The following is a 21,611-nucleotide window of genomic DNA, read 5'->3' as shown; positions in this document are numbered from 1 at the left end:
TATGACTGGAGTTTTCCGCATCGTGGAAATCATAGGGCCCTAATGATCGTTTTATACAGGCCTATTGCTCACAGCTACTCTCAATACATGTCCATACAAATGCTCACTTTCCCCTTGTGTTCATATGTCTGCTTTAATTATGCAATCTGCCATGAGGAAAAGCCAAGGTTATGCTGAACTCTTTCCCTCTTCTCAACCGTTAGTTTCTGGAAAAGTCTGTGGAAACTGTTTCATTTCTTACAATGGGCTGCAGAAATAAACCCTTCTGTGTCTGTGCCTGTACTTTCTATATTTCCCAGTCCTTCACACACACACACACACACACACACAGCGCCTTTTAAAGACTCCTGGGATTTAGCCCACAGACGTCTCAGACAGACTCTGTGTCCGCCTGTATTTCCACTTTCCCTCTGGCCTGAGGCGGAGAACATGCGCGACAGAAGTTCAGGAGAAGCTGACAGAGAAGAACGAGCCTCAGACCGGTGACCGCACCGATAAGCTTATTAACAGCACTCGGGACACAGAGAATCACACAACTTTTTCATACGACCAAATGCAAAATAATACAGCGCCTACAGTTAAACCTGGAAGAAATACGCAGGTCAAAGCTGAATGAAACGAAGCGCAAAATAACATCTCGAGACACTTTGAAAAAAAGTGCTGCTTGGAGAGGGATTTCTCTGAGATAGAAACAGAAACACATATCCAGTCCCCGTTTGACCCGAGGTAAACGTTCTCCAGAGCAGATGCCATGATTTCACACAAGCCTTTATTGTGTTGCAAGGACAACTTTGTGAACGCACCTCCTAAAATCTACATACTGTATACAAATACTGATATCTTTCTATCACTGCTTAAGTTTCTTACTTGACAACCTGGTGTTTGCTCAATGTATTTATATTTCAGGCTGATAAAGATAAGAAATAATGTTCAACCTTTTGTTCACAAAGTAAGTTCACAAAGTATTTAGACACTTAAATTTCCTTTTTTTTTCTTTCTTATTTCTGCAACATAAGAATTATGACATTGAGATTATGAGATCGTAAATCATAATTATGATATAAAAACGTTGAAATTATGATATACTAAGTCATAATTTTGAGAAAAGGTCAACATTTACGACAGTAATAATTATGAGAGAAAAAGTAAAAATTATGACATTCAAAGTTATAATTATGAGATTATGTGAAAATGTCAACATTTACGAAATGTAGTAATAATTATGAGATAAAATGCTGAAATTATGAGATACTAAGTCAAAATTATGACATTCTAAATAATAATTATGAGATAAAAATTATGACAAAAAATCATAATTATGATATTAATGTCATCATTTTGACTGAATTTACTTTATCTTATAATTCTGACTTGCCATATTTATCTTTATATCTCATAATTATGACTTATTATATCATAGTTTTTACTTTTTTATCTTATTATGACTTACTATCTCATAATTTCAACTTCAAACACATTATTTGAAAGGATATGCTTTTGGCTGTACACATAAACCAAGCATTTGTGTCAAAAAACTGAAGTGTACTTTGGGCTTTCACAACACTTTACCATACGGCTCATTGTGCTACCATAGACTTCATGTACGCAAAACTAAGAAACACTTTAGTTGCCTTTCAAACCTTTGATGTTTGTCTCTCTAAGAAACATCAAAGCAAATGTTGTCTTGAAACATGATGCTCGAGCTACAGCTTACAACCACAACACCACTAAATACTGTTACTGTACTCTTCATTTTCAGAAGCATATCTATTATTTATCATCATTTCAAATGTAAGCTTGTTTTATCTTTCTTTTTACAAATGTCACTTAAAAAATACTATGGGTGCTCTTGAAGAGATACAAAATACCAGTGTATGTTTCCCTGTAAATGAAAACGTGTAAATCCACAGCCATGCACTCCAGCAGGCCTTTCTTAAGGGTGCCAAACTATAGAAAATGACCTAATTGCTTAAAAATGCCACTTAGTTTAATATTCTGTTTTTGCAATAACATGTATGCATTTTTCAGGACAGCTGAAGGGAATAGTTCATCAGGTCCACGGTAGATGTTCACACATATGTGGAGTTTAATCTCCATTCTGCCTCCAGCAAAAGCATATAGCATATTTAATTTAAAACGTCAGGTCCCAAATGATCCAACACGGCTTCTCTGGCCCTGGACTGAAAGTTCAAACAGACTTGGGTTGTGAGAGACACCATGGGATGGTGGGATATGAGCGTGGACTCACTTGCTTGAGGATCTGGGCGGCCATTACGTGGCTGCAGTCGAAGATAATGCGAAACTCTCTGCTCCTCTTCATCTCTTTGAGCAGAGGTCTGGTGTCCGCGGTGTCCAGCGGGAGCTGCCGGATCTTCAGGCGGATGTTATACCTGGACGGAGCCATGATTAACTCCTGGAGTCTGATCAAACCTGCACAACAACAGTCCATTACTGGATATGTATAGCAGCTCGAACCAGCCCTGGGTGGTCAAGCAGGGTTACAAACATGAGATCCACTGGTTGATGGTCAAATGTGGCATACTATGGAAGCATATGGGTAGCAATATTCAATTTGAAATGTAATATGCAAAATGACGATGCAACTTCACGCAGTGATTGACAGGGCGGGGATGTGTTCGCCTCAGAATGCATTTTCAATGAAAACCTTTTCACAATATTCTAATTTTGAATTTGGGGTTTTCATAAGATGTAAGCCATAATCATCTAAATTTTAAAAAAATAAAGGCTTGAAATATCTCACTTTGCATGTAATGAGTCTATATAATATATTAGTTTCACCTTTTAAGTTGAATTACTGAAATAAATGAACTTTTGCACCATATTCTAATTTTTCGAGTTTCACCTGTATGTATAAATGTATGTTTATATCACAGATGTTGCATCTCAGATGCATTTCTTTCCATTCCCCGTTCCTATCATTGCTCGATCACTTTGATTCAAACTGTTTGTATAATATCAAAGACTCAATCTGACAGCAACAGGAACATCATGAGAGTCTCCTGCTTTATCACTGAAGTACAGTCTCTACTCTGAGGACTTCACAGTTTCTCGACATGAAGACATTAACTCTCACCTGTGCTGTCGTCGTAAACCACCGTGGCCGTCTTCCACTTGAGGAACTGCACCAGGTCTAAGATAGCGTAGCTCAGGGAAGAGTAGTCCGGGTACAGGTTGGCGTAAAACGAGTCCCTGTTGTCCATCGGGTGGTGTTTCCATCGCACCTGAATGTGTGGCACCTCCAGGGCATTGCAGATGGACTGCACGGCGTTAGATGAGGAGCTGTGGGACGGCCCGAAGATGGCAACGACACCTAAAGACAACTGGTCACACGCTGCCGACGGGAGAAAGACACGTCACTGCATGCAGAATACGTCAAGTCACCTTCATTTATATCTGTTAACATTATAGATTGTTTCAAAGCAGCTTTACAGTGATAATAGGAGATTACAGTAACAGAGGTTGATTGGCTTTACAGCATCTCTAGAATAAAGTTATTGTCCAGCTAAAGTTAGTTTTAAAAAATACTCTTTACAAATCTGTGGAAAGTGAACAGTGTTTTGTTTGAACAATCCGAATAGACAGACTATTAACATAGACAAATGTGTTCCTGTATCACAAAACCAGTCACATGGGTACATTTTTGCAATTGAGAATTATAGACAATCTGAAAGCTGAATAAATAAGCTTTCCATTGATGTGTGGTTTGTTAGGATAGGACAATATTTGGCCGAGATACAACAATTGAAAATCTGGAATCTGAGGGTGCGAAAAACACCGCTTGAGAAAATCTGCTTTAAAGTTGTGCATTTATGTTCACGATTGTGCTGCATTCACTCACAAAAATACATGTTTTATACTGTATATTTACGGTAGGAAATTTACAAAAGAAAAAGAAAATTTTGGCATAAAAGAAAAAATCGATAATTTTGATCCATACAATGTATTGTTGGCTATTGCCACAAATAAACCCGTGCAACTCATGACTGGTTTTGTGATCCAGAGTCACATATATCAAAGATAGAAGACATTTCATTAGTTTAGAAGTAGTGTAGATGATAATAACTTCTTTAAGACCCTGTGAAATGGTTTGATGAACACAGTTGTCTTAATAAAATATGCAGTTGGGCATGTTGAAAGGCTGTTTGATATAGTGTGGAACAGTGTGCAATTTACAGAAGTATGCTTATTTATGCACGTATCTCTGTTTATTTATCTGGTTTTAAATGAATGAATTGATAAAAGCTAGAGTTTTTATAGGCCAGTTTGGACTGTTATAGAGCACATTAACAAAAAAAAAAATTGCTTAGACAAAGAATAAGAAAGAAATGGCAGCTGGTGTCGAAATTGGCAAATTTGCTTGTAAAAAAATCGGCCATGAAAAAAATATATTGGTAGATTTACTTTTCATCAAGGCCGAGGTCAGGGGTCTTGGGCTTAAAAAGGTTGGTGATCACTGATTTACATGTCCTACTGAATATAGTAACTTTGCAACTTCATGTCAACTATAATATTTCACTATCGCATGCCTTTTTGGTCTTTAAAATGGGTTTTGGTCTAAAAGTGAGGTGATCGAATCAATCCTACCAAGTGTGAACACACCCAGTTAACATTTGCTCAACACTTCTGGTCTAAACACAGACAAACACCTTCATGTTCTCACACCACTCACCTTTTCTGGAGGCCTCAAAGCTATCATAGATATTAATCCTCTGAATGTCGTACGTTAACGTTGTGTTGGGCAATAACGTCCTGTTTCTGTTGATATTATTAACAGCGAATTTAAAGGCCAGTTCCTCTGAGCTGACGAGTGCCACGGGTCCATCCATCTGTTCAAAAATCCCCCCTAAAACACACAAAAAACAAGAGAGATCTCAGTCAGATGAACCAAAGCTGAACCTCGCATCGCATCCAAACCTCTGGAGGTGTTTTGCATTTAGAGCTGTCGGCGAGCTCGGTTGTGTACTTAAGGATCCTCTATCCGATCTGCTCAGCAGAAAGAAAGAGTCTCTGACAGGCTTTTAAAGTTCAAGGCCATAATGGAGATGAGGAGAGTGAAAGAGAGAAAGAGAAGAGTAAATGGCCTCATCAAAGCTACCGTGCCTCCTTAAGGCCTGCAGGTCACCTTTCATTCCCTGATAAAATAAAAAGTAGATTCACACACAGGCCTATAGCTCGTGGATGGGATTTTTGCACAGAAGTTTGAAAGTTTAAAGCGGTTTTTGGAAAAGTCATTTCATAACAGTCTGCTGAGATTTTCAGAAATGCATTTTACGGCAAAGAAAGTCCACCAATAGAAGAGCCGGAGAAGTAAACTCTGTGTTTATTGACTTTAGTGTGTAATGGAAGCCTATAAAAACAATAAAATGATAACATCTGGAGCACGCTGAGCAATCTTCAGCCCTTGAGGATTAATACGGTTAGACCCGCTTCACCTTCCCACAGTATATCAGCGATATGACGGTCTGGAAGACTTATGAGCTCAGAGAAATATTGGGAGACCAACGTTTGTTCAGTTGTACACAATTCAATTTCACATATTATCGCCTCGTGCTATTTGGGATTTAAAATATTTTTAGCACTTTCTACAAATAAGGTACATAATAGCGTCTGGATCTCCAACTGGAAACTTTTTTACTGTTTTACTTTTTCAGTAAATAGCCAGGGAAAGGCGGTGCACACTCTTCAGAAAATACTGATCGGCCATTAATGTATTTGAGACAAAATATTGGTTTATATTTATACATTGATTTTTCCAACAAAAATGAAAATAAACATTTGTAAGTCATTTTTCTTACAACACCTTTGATAAAAGGGTTACAAATCTTGAGCATGACATTAGTGTCAACATGCAGTATTCATTCATTCATTCATTCATTCATTCATTCATTCATTCATTTGTTAAAGTGCATCTATGCAGTGTTAAAGACTCCTCATAAGGTTTTCATGCATCCAAATAAAAAATAAAAAAAACTTTACTTTTGTCATAATATCCATCAGCTGTTTTCTCACAGTGTCTGAAACGGTTAGATCAAGGATTCAGTCTCTCTAAACCCCGCCTCTCTGAGAGCTGCTCTGCTCTGATTGGTCAGATGGCCCAGTCTGCTGTGATTGGTCAAACACACACAAACCAAACGCTCATTATCATATCTGTCTCTCAGCTCTTCCTGATACACAGTGATACGCACAGTAACGATGGCGTGGGTTTTACTGTATCACGAGTCTCATCCTTTGGAAGTGCATCAAAGTGTGTTTGCTTTCTCAGCTCGGAAAACGCTTCCAGTCTCATCCACAACTACAGTGTTTGATTGCAGAGCAAAAAGACGCTGTTCAGCCAATCAGGATCACAGGCTGGCATTATGCAAATTAGTAACACACCTACACAGATTCAGCAGAAGTGAGACTGGAATAACTGACGACTCGTTTCATGAAGTAAAGAATCACTTCTTTTATTTTAGGAGACAAAAACTCTTTAAAACTTTCCAGACCTTTTACATTCACAACCAGGAATGTGTTTCCCGAAACCATTGTTCTGACGAACATTCGCAAATCGCGTCGCAGAGTTGTGTGTTCAAGCGACAGATCTCGACCGGTGGTTAGAAGCAGAGTTTCTAGTTTGCATGACATGTGGACTCAATACATCCTCATCTTGAGCAAAATAAGCAAGCTGACATTCAGTACAATCTGTATCTTTTATTTAGAATACATTGTTATTTACATATTTTAGTTTGTCAAGAGATTTAAAGCGTTGTTTTAGAAGAGTGTGCATGTGTGAACGAGCTCTAGTGTGTAAGAACAAAAAATGCTGGGTTGTTTTAACCCAATTTTGGGTCAAATATGGACAAACCCAGCCATTGGGTTAAATTTTTTAATTGCATTTTTGATCCAACGTTTGGGTTTGTCCATATTTGACCCAAAATTGGGTTAAAACAACCCAGCAGTTTTTAGAGTGTATGACTGAATCAGGAAATAAAGCAAAATAACTGAGAAAAATTAGAAATAGTCCTCAGATGCCATGTCTGTAATTTATATCAAAACATCTAGCATTAATTCGATCACAGACAGATTCATTAAAAGTAGTTATTACTCCACCACCTGCGTGACATCATTACCCAACGTGGTTGAACGACCAATTTGCGACAATATAGTTTCAGGAAAAAGTCGTGACTAGCTAGTGGATATCTTCAACGACACATCGTACTACGGTAGTGAAGGAGTTACAGCGCTGTACTTTAAACTATCAAATCTCCAGAATTTCCATGCTATGTTAATCTTATACTGTATAACACGTCAAACAGTTTTCCCTGCAAAAAATAGTAATGGCACACCAACCCTGCTGAACTGGAGACCAGACGAACGCTGTGCCAAACACAGAATAACCCTTGGGCTTTTTTAACATTCCTTTTTAATATTTCCAATCCTGTCTTTAGAGTCCGTAGCATGTAGATCCATAAACACATGAATATTGAAGAGTTCTTGAGTCAGACCTCAGCACAGGTCAAGAGCAACCCTGAACATGGAGACGAGTTTAAGAGCGAGATCAGCATCCATCGACACACACACACACACACACACACACACACACACACACACACACACACTATTTATGACTCCGCCGCTGCTTGACTTCTGAAGGCACATGATGCATAAACTCCCTGGAAAGAGCCCGACGCATTAAAATAAATGAATCCTGCCGGTTTGTGGGGAAATCTCATTAGAGTACATTAAGTAATTGCTGGAGTATATACTAATTTGACTATTAAGAGGATAAAATGTGCATTGCTCGGAAGCACTAAAACAGATTTAATAAAACGGGGAGATCAGCTGCTGCGAGGAGAAAACGCCCCGCGTGTAGCTGTGCAATAAATGCCTTTATTTCCAGATATACAAGCCATAAAGCAAAACGCTTGCGACTTCTCCGTCAGACGCTGCTTCCGATCAGGAGGATGTCTACGGATAAAGAGATGGGACACATTAATGGCGCAGGATATTTACGGCTCTGTGCGCTAAAGGCCCAATGTAAATTGAGCTGTAACTTTTGATCTGAGATTTCTTGCACATCTCTCTCTAACATCAGTCAGTTTAAGTTGCGATTAACTCGTTTCCAGTTTTGAAACAGCTTTACAAAGACGGCCTAATTAATCTCCAGGGTTTTATCCTGATAGAGAAACATGTGCTCATTACAGCTGCTAGCTTTACTAATACTGATGCCAGCACACCGCTTTACAACACACCGCTTCTTAAAGTAACAATCCCTGAAATAATGAAGAGAATACAATGATTCGATCAAATCTTCCAAACACAAATGAGGATATTTGTAATATTTCTGTCCATACATTGAAAGCTCATTCCAGCTAAACTTTGACGCTTCAAGACATTGTAAAAGTAATCCATATGATTTGAGCGGTGTAACCAATTTAATCCATTTAATAGTAAAGGAAAGCTAAAGTGTGCTTGCATGTGCGTTGATATGTGAATGAAAGCCTAAATTAGATATATTTATCATATAAAGCGATCATGTCTTTTCAGAAGACTTGGATTAAACCGCTTGATTCATGGATTATTGGGTATAGTTTACTTAAAGCCTTTATGTATATTGCATTATAAAGGCTTTCATAAAATTCATTAGAATGCATTATATCTTTTCATAAATGATTGTAACCAAAGTTCAAATGCACTATAATTTTCCAGATTCCTTGTTATAGCTGCAATTGTTTGTTTGTCATGTATTAATGCATTATGCTTTCTACAAGTGAATAAGTGTTATTATGTATGTTACAATTATTCATGAGACTATACAATGCATTTTAAGGTGTATTGCAAGGCATAATTAATGCATTTAAAATACTTCTATAATGCATTATAAATGGAGGCTTTTAGTAAAGTGTTACCGATTATTGTCATGATGTCTTTTTGAAGTATAAATGGAGACAGAAATATCTCAGGTTTCATTAAAAAGGTCAAAAATAAACAAACGTCTTAGTTTAGCACACTTTTAAAAACAGTACGTATACAGAAATAATATACTGTAAAATAATAAACATGAATGCAATGTTTTCAGACATTTAATTGCATGGTAATTACAATTAATTGAAAACGTATTTTAGTTTAAATTAAAATTAAATGCAATAATTGAGAACTTGAGAGTGCTTTTTGACCCACAGAAGTACATCTTTATTTGTAATTTCAGAAGTATTTCTATTATCTCTGAAATAAGGTTACAGTTATGTACTGCCAGGCATGATATCAATATAAAAGTGTTAAATATATAAATATATGTCATGTAATTTCTATTGAAACTTGCATGTCTAGTTTGTAACAATGAAGTTGCAATTTAGAAGAAAAAAAAAAAAAAAAAACTTTAAAAGTAAAATTGAGTGACCCACTAAGGATAGAATTATAATTATATAAAATGATATACACATTTTCAAGCACTTTGCATGTACGTAATATGCTAGTGAACACATCCAAATAAGTGTCCTTTTTAAAGCATTACATATTAAAACAAAGCTACTCAAGTGGCCTTTTATTTCATTACTATTATCTGCAATTAGTTATAGTATAAGTATATATAGACACAAAGTGTATTTTGTCCTTGTGTACTGTATGGTGTTTTATAATACTAAGACTCCAGCTATTGCTGCAAAACAACAACAACAAGAATCACAAAAAAAAACATTAACACACGAGGCAACTTTACAGCGGCGGGTCAACTGACGGGTCAACCGGTGCCGTGTACCCAAATATACTGTCCCGGTCTGAAGGCTTGCATGCACAGCCCACACAGCCAAGCAACGCTCAGCCAAAAGCCCAACAATGAGACAATATCATTATGTTGTGTATGAATGTCTGAGCTGTTCTAGAGGGAGCCCGGCTCTCCTGGTCGGTTTCCCAGCATGCCTGTGAATAACTGAACCACTCACACTGACACACAATGCCGGAGACAATGGCCCGCAATAAACAATTACGGCAAGCAACCAGCATTGTGCACAACACTGACCAATTAAGGGACGCTGTATTGCCCTGTTATCCCATTCCATCTGTCTATTCCCCACGGAAAACAAGAGGAGAACTCGCTGTCCGTCTCCAGTGAACGAGGAAGAGACGTGATCTACAGTAGTGCTTAAACTCAATCTGACTGACTCGTGCTTTTCTTACAAATACAATAAAAAGCTCTGGAAGAAAAGGATGAGAGAAAGACTGCTTATTAGCGTTGATAGACTCTCATTTATCAATTGCTTTTCTCTTCTGGACTTTGGTTGGGATATTACTGGCAAACTAACGATTATCTCTTGCCCATTGTTTTTCATTTTTAATCTTAGCTTTCTTTCTATGTTGTTTACCCATTTTCCTCATTTTACACCTTCATCCTCGCCAAACATTTGACATGAAACATTCTTTATGAGTTTCTGACTTGATTTATTAATGACTTTATGTATGACTTCCACTCAAATCTGTTCCGCTTGTGTTTGAATAAAGCCTTTTTTTATTGCATCTTGCATTTGTGTTTTTGGAGAACATACTAAGTAAAAACTAAGTAAAAACTTGAAATTATCATCTTAACAAAAATAAATATCAAACATACATGCATGAAAAGAAATGGACTGTGAGTTCCTTTATACCGTATTTCATGAAAATAAATGTATGCCTGTCCATCAATTAGGCTAAATTAATTAATCAAATTACATGATATGCTTATTAAATAATCCCAATTAATTGCATATATACATATGTGAGCAAAGCCCGAAATGAAGATGATTTAAAGCCCATGTTGCAGGTTAACCACCACTGTCGATTAATGGATACATAAATCACTCAAGATATGTATATCATTTTTAAAATGTCTCAAAAATGGTCTTAAATACCAGTTTTTTACGTTTTTGGTATTAACGTTGTTTTTTTTCAGGTAGGATCAATGTCCCCTTCAAGCCAGCACGCACGAGTATGTTAATTGTTTGTTTACTTTTTTCACGAAGTCTTATGAACCAACTTAAACAGTTATAGGTGACTAGAGATGTGTTAGACAATCATGTTCTATAATCTGAATACTCTCGTCTACTACTCGTCTCTCTAGTCGCTCTCAACGCTCTCACGGCGGGCTTTAGTAAACTCTCTCCCCAAGGTGACGTCATGGAATGCATTGTGGCGGAAAGGAGAATCGTTGCCGATGTAAGATAGTACCTACTTTTTCGTATTATATTCCGTTTTGTGATACCCGACAACATAAAATACAATGGATAACAGTTTAAATGTTCATTACCAACAAGCAAATTGCACAAATTCGTTGAAAAATTTACCCTGCAACACGGCCTTTAAGATAATATATTAGGTAATTGCATGTAGACCAAAAACAAAGAGTTTGCCTTTATGGCAGCTGAGGCTTAACTTAATTATTAATAAATAAATAAATATAACAAGTCACACTATTAATGATCAAATTATACATAACCAACAAAAATCAACCCATTTTTTTACATTTCACGGCTTCATCTATCGGTTATCTGAAGAACATTTAGTTTTTCTTCTCTTACAGAGCATTTCAAATTAGCATATAAATGCCAGCAGCCAATCAAGCTCCAGTGTAAGTCTTCAGTGATAAAGAGGAGGAATTAAGATTCGTTCCCTCGTTCACCATCAAAACCCCCAACCTCTCATTTACTCTGTATGATTAGCAATATTCATATACGTTCCAATGTCGCCATATCTTCTCTGTCAAATAACTGTCAGGTAACAACACATTTGTAAAATCTAATTTTATGCTCAAGTGACTCGTTTTCCCGCTTCTGCAATTTATCACAGCGCTCGCTCTGTTCCTCTCTCTCGCACACTGCTTTTGTGTGTCTCTCCTGCCTCTCATATCTCCAGCCTTGCTGGGGGTTTTCTGAAACATTGCACTGTTACATTATACATTTGACAGGATGACAAACACAAGGACATCAAACTAAAAACACATATAATGTTCACCCCACAATGTTTTCTCCTACATTGGCTGTGTATGTTTGTATGAAACCTGTTATTTATATTAAAGTCATGATGAATTTTAAAATGTTTGATGTTAAAAAACAGGTGAACGCCATAAAAGCACAACCGCACACATTAAGACAAGTGTCAACAATGTGTCCATTATATTATGAAGATTTTAGCCAAAAGGTTAAACTGTGTTTGTATTTGCCAGGGTCAAGTTGTTATATTTATATCAGTAAAAATATGTTTTATCTTATAGGCCTATTTAGAAGCATTGTTTCTTGATCAAATGGCATACAGTATAAGAAAGATAACATGCAGCACATTATTTCTTTCATGCTTTATTCCACACTACCTTTCAAAAGCGTGGGATTGTTAAGATTTTATTTTATTTTATAATATTTTAATAATAGGCTATATATAATATACATATATATATATATATATATATATATATATATATATTATATATATATATAAGAAATTGATACTTAAAGCAGGGTTCAATTAAATTGATCAAACATGACATCAAATGTTACAAATTTAAATTAAATGTATTTTTTTAAGCTTTGTATTCATAAAAAAATCCTGGAAAAAAATGTATAACGGTTTCCATAAAAATCTGAAGCAGCACAACTGTTTCCAATATTGATAATAATCATAAATGTTTCTTGAGCATCAGATCATATTACACTCTAAAAAATACTGGGTTGTTTCAACCCAATTTTGGGTCAAATATGTACAAACCCAGCCGTTGGGTTAAATTTTTTTAATTACATTTTTAACCCAGCGTTTGGGTTTGTCCATATTTGACCTAAAATTGGGTTGAAACAACCCAGCATTTTTTAGAGTGTACAGTATTTTCTGAAGGATCATGTGACACTGAAGACTGGAGTAATGATGCTGAAAATTCAGCTTTGATCACAGGATATAAATGACACTTTACTGTATATTCACATAAAACAGCAGTTTTACATAATATTTCACAATTTTACTACATTTTTGATCTGATAAATGCAGCCTTGGTGAGCAGAAAATAAAATATTTGAACATTGGAGCATTTTTCCTTAAATATGCATGAAAAAATCAAATAATGAATTTTGTTTGTGAGGCTTTATTTTGTGAGGCTTTACCAAGTTCAGTGTAAATAAATCCCACTAGGGCAGATTGTCACAAAGGGTCACTGAAAAGGATCTATTTTTTCATAGACAATACCAGTGGAAATGTTAATCTGTTTTTTTAAAAGACTCTAAAGCGGTCATGAACTGAGAACTCATATTTTCCTTGAGCTTTTGACATATAAGAGGTCATCATATTATAAGAACTGAAAACTTGCTTATTAGTCCAAAAACAACGTGTATTGTAACCAAGCCCAGCGAACGACTCGTTGTGTAATGTGTCTATGTGAAAGACCGCCTCTACAGAAGAAGATCTACACCTTCATCATCGCAACGTTAGCCCCGCCCACTGGTGTGTTAGTGAGATTGGAGAGAAGAGCCATACAGGATCACTGGAATCAAATACATAACATTACCTTCCAAATGATCCTAATGCAAGGGATGTGGTTATTTATTTTCAACAATGTGTCTAAGCTGAGCATTATTTATTTGTATGAGGAACATTTCACTGTAGATTCTTTGTTAAATCAGTCGCAATTTCGGCGCAGGCTTTCTGAACAGACTTTTACGGTATCGACTCGACAGTAATGCCACAACATGCAAGTAACTATTAATTCTAATGCCTGATCTGTGAACAGTGATTTCTGAAGTAATGATTCATGTACAGTCAGATGTGTGTCAGTAAATCAAACCACTGACTAAAGAGTCAACGTCACATTGTTTCTCTTAATAGGGTTTATCTGTTATTTAAACTGTGATTAAATTATATAGAGAAAGCGGTCAAAGAAGCCTCCCTTAACGATCACTGGAGCTGTCAATCAAACAGTGCGTGTTTTATCATTGACTAAGTTCTGGACTCTCGCCAAAACTCAACAAATCTCTTTTTTACATTGTGTTTGCACTGTTATGATGAAAACATTCATTAGTGTGCAGAAATCAAGTTGCAAAGATGAGATCACTGCATTCATGCGCTCAACATGTCGGCTGCAATGCTCATAACTGCAACCTTTCATGCCACAATCTAAATATAATTCTATAGATCTAAATAAAATACTATAATCAACACTTTACATGATTCGCTAACCTTGATTAATAGTAAAAACGTGCTTAAAGGGGTCATGACATGGGTTTTTTTATTTTATTATTATGTTCCCTTAGGTGCAAATATAGTATTACTATAGTTTTTTTTTACAAAAAACTTTTAAAATGTAGTGATTTATGACCTTTTCCCGCCCTGTTTCTCATCCTCTGATTCAAACAGTCTGTTTTGGGGGTGTTTCCCCTTTAAGAGTTCAGTGTTAACGACTGAACACTTGTGAGGCGCGCAGCGCGCGGGCGCGACAAAGATACGAAATGAGCGTAGTTGTCTTGCGCTTTAAGCGTAGTTGTCTTGTGCTGGAGGCGGTCTATATGCAAACGCGGCTACGTCACTTCGTCCCGTGACGTCACTTCTTACCATGGATCCAGAACGAGCTGTATTTCGAGCTTGATTAAATAAATGATTCGTTTATAATGGGGAGGACGTCTTAAGCTATGAAACTTGCAGGACATTTTAATGGTACAAAGACCTCTTATATACCAAAAGATCAAGGCAAACTTGGTTTCTCATGTCATGACCCCTTTAAAGTTTTTGAAAGAGATCCGCATGTAATACTAGCTATTTCATATGCAAAGATGTCAGCCAATCACAGCAGTGGGGGTATACATTGAAGTCTCATAGCAGCCAATCACAGCAGTGGGCATTTACATTGAAGTCTCACAGCAGCCAATCACAGCAGTGGTCATTTACATTGAAGTCTCACAGCAGCCAATCACAGCAGTGGGCATTTACACTGAAGTCTCACAGCAGCCAATCACAGTCGTGGGTTTTTACACTGAAGTCTCACAGCAGCCAATCACAGCAGTGGGCGTTTACAATGAAGTCGCACAGCAGCCAATCACAGCAGTGGGCGTTTACAATGAAGTCTCACAGCAGCCAATCACAGCAGTGGGCGTTTACAATGAAGTCTCACAGCAGCCAATCACAGCAGTGGGCATTTACAATGAAGTCTCACAGCAGCCAACCACAGCAGTGGGCGTTTACAATGAAGTCTCACAGCAGCCAATCACAGCAGTGGGCATTTACATTGAAGTCTCACAGCAGCCAATCACAGCAATGGGCATTTACACTGAAGTCTCACAGCAGCCAATCACAGTCGTGGGTTTTTACACTGAAGTCTCACAGCAGCCAATCACAGCAGTGGGCTTTACAATGAAGTCTCACAGCAGCCAATCACAGCAGTGGGCATTTACAATGAAGTCTCATAGCAGCCAAACACAGAAGTGGGCGTTTACAATGAAGTGTCACAGCAGCCAATCACAGCAGTGGGCGTTTACAATGAAGTCTCACAGCAGCCAATGACAGCAGTGGGCGTTTACAATGAAGTCGCACAGCAGCCAATCACAGCAGTGGGCGTTTACACTGAAGTCTCACAGCAGCCAATCACAGCAGTGGGCGTTTACAATGAAGTCTCACAGCAGCCAATCACAGCAGTGGGCGTTTACAATGAAGTGTCACAGCAGCCAATCACAGCAGTGGGCGTTTACAATGAAGTCTCACAGCATTTAATCACAGCAGTGGGCGTTTACACTGAAGTCTCACAGCAGCCAATCACAGCAGTGGGCGTTTACAATGAAGTCTCACAGCAGCCAATCACAGCAGTGGGCGTTTACAATGAAGTCTCACAGCAGCCAATCACAGCAGTGGGCGTTTACAATGAAGTGTCACAGCAGCCAATCACAGCAGTGGGCGTTTACACTGAAGTCTCACAGCAGCCAATCACAGCAGTGGGCGTTTACAATGAAGTCTCACAGCAGCCAATCACAGCAGTGGGCGTTTACAATGAAGTCTCACAGCATTTAATCACAGCAGTGGGCGTTTACACTGAAGTCTCACAGCAGCCAATCACAGCAGTGGGCGTTTACAATGAAGTCTCACAGCAGCCAATCACAGCAGTGGGCGTTTACACTGAAGTCTCACTGCAGCCAATCACAGCAGTGGGCGTTTACACTGAAGTGTCACAGCAGCCAATCACAGCAGTGGGCATTTACACTGAAGTGTCACAGCAGCCAATCACAGCAGTGGGCGTTTACAATGAAGTCTCACAGCAGCCAATCACAGCAGTGGGCGTTTACACTGAAGTGTCACAGCAGCCAATCACAGCAGTGGGCGTTTACACTGAAGTGTCACAGCAGCCAATCACAGCAGTGGGCGTTTACAATGAAGTCTCACAGCAGCCAATCACAGCAGTGGGCGTTTACACTGAAGTGTCACAGCAGCCAATCACAGCAGTGGGCGTTTACACTGAAGTGTCACAGCAGCCAATCACAGCAGTGGGCGTTTACAATGAAGTCTCACAGCAGCCAATCACAGCAGTGGGCGTTTACACTGAAGTGTCACAGCAGCCAATCACAGCAGTGGGCGTTTACACTGAAGTGTCACAGCAGCCAATCACAGCAGTGGGCGTTTACAATGAAGTCTCACAGCAGCCAATCACAGCAGTGGGCGTTTACACTGAAGTGTCACAGCAGCCAATCACAGCAGTGGGCGTTTACACTGAAGTGTCACAGCAGCCAATCACAGCAGTGGGCGTTTACACTGAAGTGTCACAGCAGCCAATCACAGCAGTGGGCGTTTACAATGAAGTCTCACAGCAGCCAATCACAGCAGTGGGCGTTTACACTGAAGTGTCACAGCAGCCAATCACAGCAGTGGGCGTTTACACTGAAGTGTCACAGCAGCCAATCACAGCAGTGGGCGTTTACAATGAAGTCTCACAGCAGCCAATCACAGCAGTGGGCGTTTACACTGAAGTGTCACAGCAGCCAATCACAGCAGTGGGCGTTTACACTGAAGTGTCACAGCAGCCAATCACAGCAGTGGGCGTTTACACTGAAGTGTCACAGCAGCCAATCACAGCAGTGGGCGTTTACAATAAACAGTGGGCGTTTTGTCGTTGTTGAGTATCGGGAGAATGAGCAGCATGTTTTTCAGTGGTTTTCCTCTGTGAACATGCACTCATGGATGTCTGACAATTTGCATAAACTTTTTGCATCTATAGATATAGAGGTCGTTCCGCGGTACCGTGGCTCTCACGGAACAGATATAACTTATAATTCATATAAATTAGAACTTATTTCATCTGGAGTACCGTCAGATGAAATCCTGCAGGTGTGTTTGACATTTTCTTGATTTGTGCTTATAGGTGAAAGTGCAATAATTCTGATGAAATGTAAAAAATACATTTCTCAAATCAAAAATTATCACTATTATCAGTTTAGTAATTATGCAGCATGTGTACGTTTGCATTGACTAAAGCGCCAGACATGTAGTTGACTAATGAAGAATAAGTATTTTTTATTTGACACAGGACTAAAGACTATATTAAAGAAAAGCCCAAAAAATGAACACTCTTTTCAAACATGAAAGAGTAAATATGAGTGTAGAAAGATATGTGTCTGTTATATGAGTGCAGAAGTGAATCCACCTCTGATATTAAACAGCAGCTTCAGTATCAGGAGAATAACACTATTGTTGAATGCAGGTGGTTCACTCCGGTGCCAGACGGCCTGGTCACACAGTGCCAGCTAACCTCTGCCAAACTCTGCAGAACAATGAAGGGTGCCGGCCAAAAACATAATGGACCCAAAACACACACACAGAGAGAGAATGAACCGCGAGCAGAATCGGGACCCTGGCGTCCATACATCAGCTGACACAGGGAAGGTAGAGCCCAGCGGGACGGAAGCCAGACTTTTTCATTAGCAGACACTTTATGTACATCACCATGTTTGAGCTCAACACTCTCGTCACGGAGCCGGGAGGACATTTCCCATCATACATTCACACGGATTGGTCATGCTAAATCCAGGCACGAGTCGCACATGTTTATTTGTGGCAATAACCAACAATACATTGTATGGGTCAAAATTATAGATTTTTCTTTTATGCCAAAAATAATTAGGATATTAAGTAAAGATCATGTTCCATGAAGATATTTAGTAAATTTCCTACCGTAAATATATAAAACATGTATTTGTGTGAGTGAATGCAGCACAATCGTGAACATAAATGCACAACTTAAAAGGAGATTTTCTCAATGTTTCGATTTTTTTGCTCCCTCAGATTCCAGATTTTCTATAGTTGTGTCTCGGCCAAATATTGTCCTATCCTAACAACCATACATCAATGGAAAGCTTATTTATTCAGCTTTGAGGTGGTGTATAAATCTAAATAATAATAAAAAGACCCATGTGACTGGTTTTGTGGTCCAGGGTTGCATATAGTAACAATAAATGCCTGTTCATCTGGTATGTGTGCAACAGAAGCCGATATTAACCTGAGTTAGACTAGAGCAAGGACATTTGCTTTTTATAATAACATTTTGGTAACACTTTACAATAAGGTTCATTAGTTAATATATTAACTAACACAAACTAACGATTAGCAATACATTTGTTACTATATTTATACATTTTTGTTAATGTTAGTTAATAAAAATACAGCTGTTCATTGTTTGTTCATGTTAGCTCACAGTGCATTAACTAATGTTAACAAATACAACCTTTTGATTTTAATAACGCATTAGTAAATATTGAAATTATTATAAGATTAATAAATGCTGTAGAAGTATTGTTCATCCTTAGTAAATGTTAACTAAGGTAGTTAACTAAAGTTAGCTAATGAACCTTATTGTGAAGTGTTACCAATATTTTATTATGATGTAACCATGTTATAAAGCCAATAAGCATCTGAAGTTGTGATCTGCTACATGTGCTGTTACTATATTCACAATAAACACTGTATTGCATCACTCTGTGCCATGAGGGAAGGAAAGTCCAGATGCATGTCTATGAAAGCTGAAAAAGTGTATTCATGTGCAACAAGAAGGTCTATAATCCCCGGGGAGAGATCTCCATTAGCATTCACATTCATCTCAATGTCATTTCCTCGGTCATTATCTACACCTGCGCATTACACGGCTGCTGACCACTCAAATAAATACATGTATATCGTCCGCTTGTTTGTACTAGACAGCAGATCTATATAGGAAACATAGACTTCCCAGATCAATTCATCAAAATCCAGATGGATTCTATCAATAGATTGAACTAACACACAACCACGTAAAACAAAGATGATACCGCTAATACACACAGGACAATAATCAAGACAGAACAGAACAGCGGGAACTGATAAACCAGGAAGACTAATAATGACCAGAACACACGGAAACTAAACAGACGTAGAACTACACATTATATTCATCAATATTACTGATCTGACTGCACAGACGCTGGACGATAACATAATTTTTGATTAATGAAATTAACTAATTTAATAATTGAGGATCTTTACAAGTGAACGGACTTCAGCTGAACAGTCCAAACACATTATTTTCCTGTTATCTCTGTGAAGCTGCTTTGAAACAATCTGTATTGTATAAAGCGCTATATAAATAAAGCTGACGTGACGTCGCACATATTCCAATAAACTCATCTGTTGATTATATATTGTATGGAAAACATTCTATCAAAAGTCAATTGAAGATTTTCAAAGTAATCTTACAAAAACTGTAATGACATCAAGGAGAAATGTGTACAAATGAACGTGTGAGTAGGGAACAAATAGGATCATTGCCAAAAATGAGGGAAAAATGGCAATATTTTTCCACAAAATTAATTACTCCAAGACAAATTATTTTAAAATCAATTGAGACATAAATCACAAGTATAAAATGCGAGGACACAATGTTATGTGATTATTTTAAAGACATAGTTTGGCCAAACATGGCAATATTTCTGTCATCATTTACTTCATAACTTTATTGTTTCTCCCTGTGGAACACAAAGAAGATTTTGTGAAGAATACTCATGCTGCTCTCATACATGCTCTCATGTACATAACAACCATGTCTGTCAAGCGCCAAATAGGACAAAACACAATATAAAATCAGCAGAATGAAAGAATAACAAACAGTTGATGTTGTCGGGGTAATGTCTTGTGTTCATGAGTATGGAGGCCTGTTGCATAAAGCTAGTTGAATAAACTCTGAGTTTTAGAGTTGACAAACCCTACACATTGAGTCTGGTTTAGATCTGGTTCAGCGCTCGGTGTGAACGTTCAGCTCAGGGTTTGTAAATCTGCTGATGCAACGGCAACGGCGTTCTGCTACTTTGTGACGATCCACTGCACCCATTTTTCACTATAAACTGCTTTCATTTGCAGTGAGAGATCAGATATGTGTCACTTTGCTCGCAGCTGATTGGTCCAGATCTGGTCTGCGATCTCTAACCCAGAATTAAATCTGCTCAATCCACCATCTTGAGCCCAAAAAAACTGAGTTTGCTCAAACTAATCTCAAGCTTACCTGGTTAGCAACTAAAACCGGCTTCATGCAACAGGCCTCTAGTTTCATGTGTATCCTCTCAGTTAAAGCCGGGTCTACGGGCTGTACGGTTTATAATACTCCTTTATGACTGTTGTTAGTCAGACTGTACGAACATGATCCGCGCTGTAAGCCGTGTCACACTGCAGGATCTCAGATGTATTTTATACAGCAGTCGAGACGAGTTAAAAACAGACACACACAAGAAGACTCGTCATGAGTTTGACGTCAACAATCCGTGGCACATCCGGATCTCAACAATCTCTGGCGCTAATTTTGATCATGGCTTCTCTTGAAAAAGACGAAGACGATGTGTGTGTAGAGCACATTTGTCGTCTCACTAATTGTGTCGTCAGGTTCTGCGCTCCTATTGGTGTTTGGTTTTATGGTTATTGTAGAAGTCACTGCAGGAGTGTGTCTCAAAACTGCTGATTCAGACAGAATAGCATTGAAGGTGAAATTTGATTGCAATGTTCATTAATCAGCTGTCGAAAATATTGTCAAACTAGTGAACAAAAAATTCAAATGTTGGTCTAGGTTCAGCAGGATTTGTCTCGGATGGAGACAATTTTTTACTGCATGCGAAATCACATAGGCTACTTCCACACTATTTACTGTAGTAGACGAAAAACAGTATTTGACAAAAGAAGTATGTCCGAATTCACAGTAGTCATTAAAGAGTAGATTACCTACTTCTTTCCGAGAGATTGTGAAGTGTGCAAACGATGGACACTTTACTATCCCATGAGGCCACGGGAGAGGATTTATGACAGTGAAGCGACACAACTGAGGCTGGTGGGTCACATTACAATGACAACATGGTGAATGTAGTATATCCGGATTACATTCATATTACACACACTCGTTCTATGAAGAACATACTTTTTTGCCGACCATGTAGTAAATATTTATTCACAATAAGTACCTACTCAAGAGAATATGCAATTTCGGACGCAGCCCTAGTCTTCTTTGTTTCCTTAGTTACTGATTGAGTTCACCTGTTTCCCGTTTAGTTTCCTCGTTGACTCGTGTGTGTGTGTGTGTGTGTGTGTGTGTGTGTGTGTGTGTGTGTGTGTGTGTGTGT

General features: G+C 38.2%; 1 protein-coding gene across 1 annotated transcript in view; it reads right to left on the bottom strand.

Annotated features, from left to right (window-relative positions):
* The window catches only part of grik3 (glutamate ionotropic receptor kainate type subunit 3), a 149,745-nt gene that overhangs the window by 71,459 nt on the left and 56,675 nt on the right, over nt 1–21,611 (bottom strand). The window contains exons 2-4 of the mRNA XM_079625500.1: nt 4,691–4,864; nt 3,095–3,352; nt 2,249–2,430 (exon numbers count right to left, since the gene is read on the bottom strand). Coding sequence (XP_079481626.1) covers nt 2,249–2,430; nt 3,095–3,352; nt 4,691–4,864 — 614 coding nt within the window. The remainder of the gene's footprint in view (nt 1–2,248; nt 2,431–3,094; nt 3,353–4,690; nt 4,865–21,611) is intronic.

Source organism: Phoxinus phoxinus, assembly GCF_949152265.1.
Source record: "Phoxinus phoxinus genome assembly, chromosome: 10".
NCBI classification, from domain to species: domain Eukaryota; kingdom Metazoa; phylum Chordata; class Actinopteri; order Cypriniformes; family Leuciscidae; genus Phoxinus; species Phoxinus phoxinus.
The sequence above is the reverse complement of the archived record's forward strand: the minus strand, read 5'-3'. Positions and strand labels throughout refer to the sequence as shown.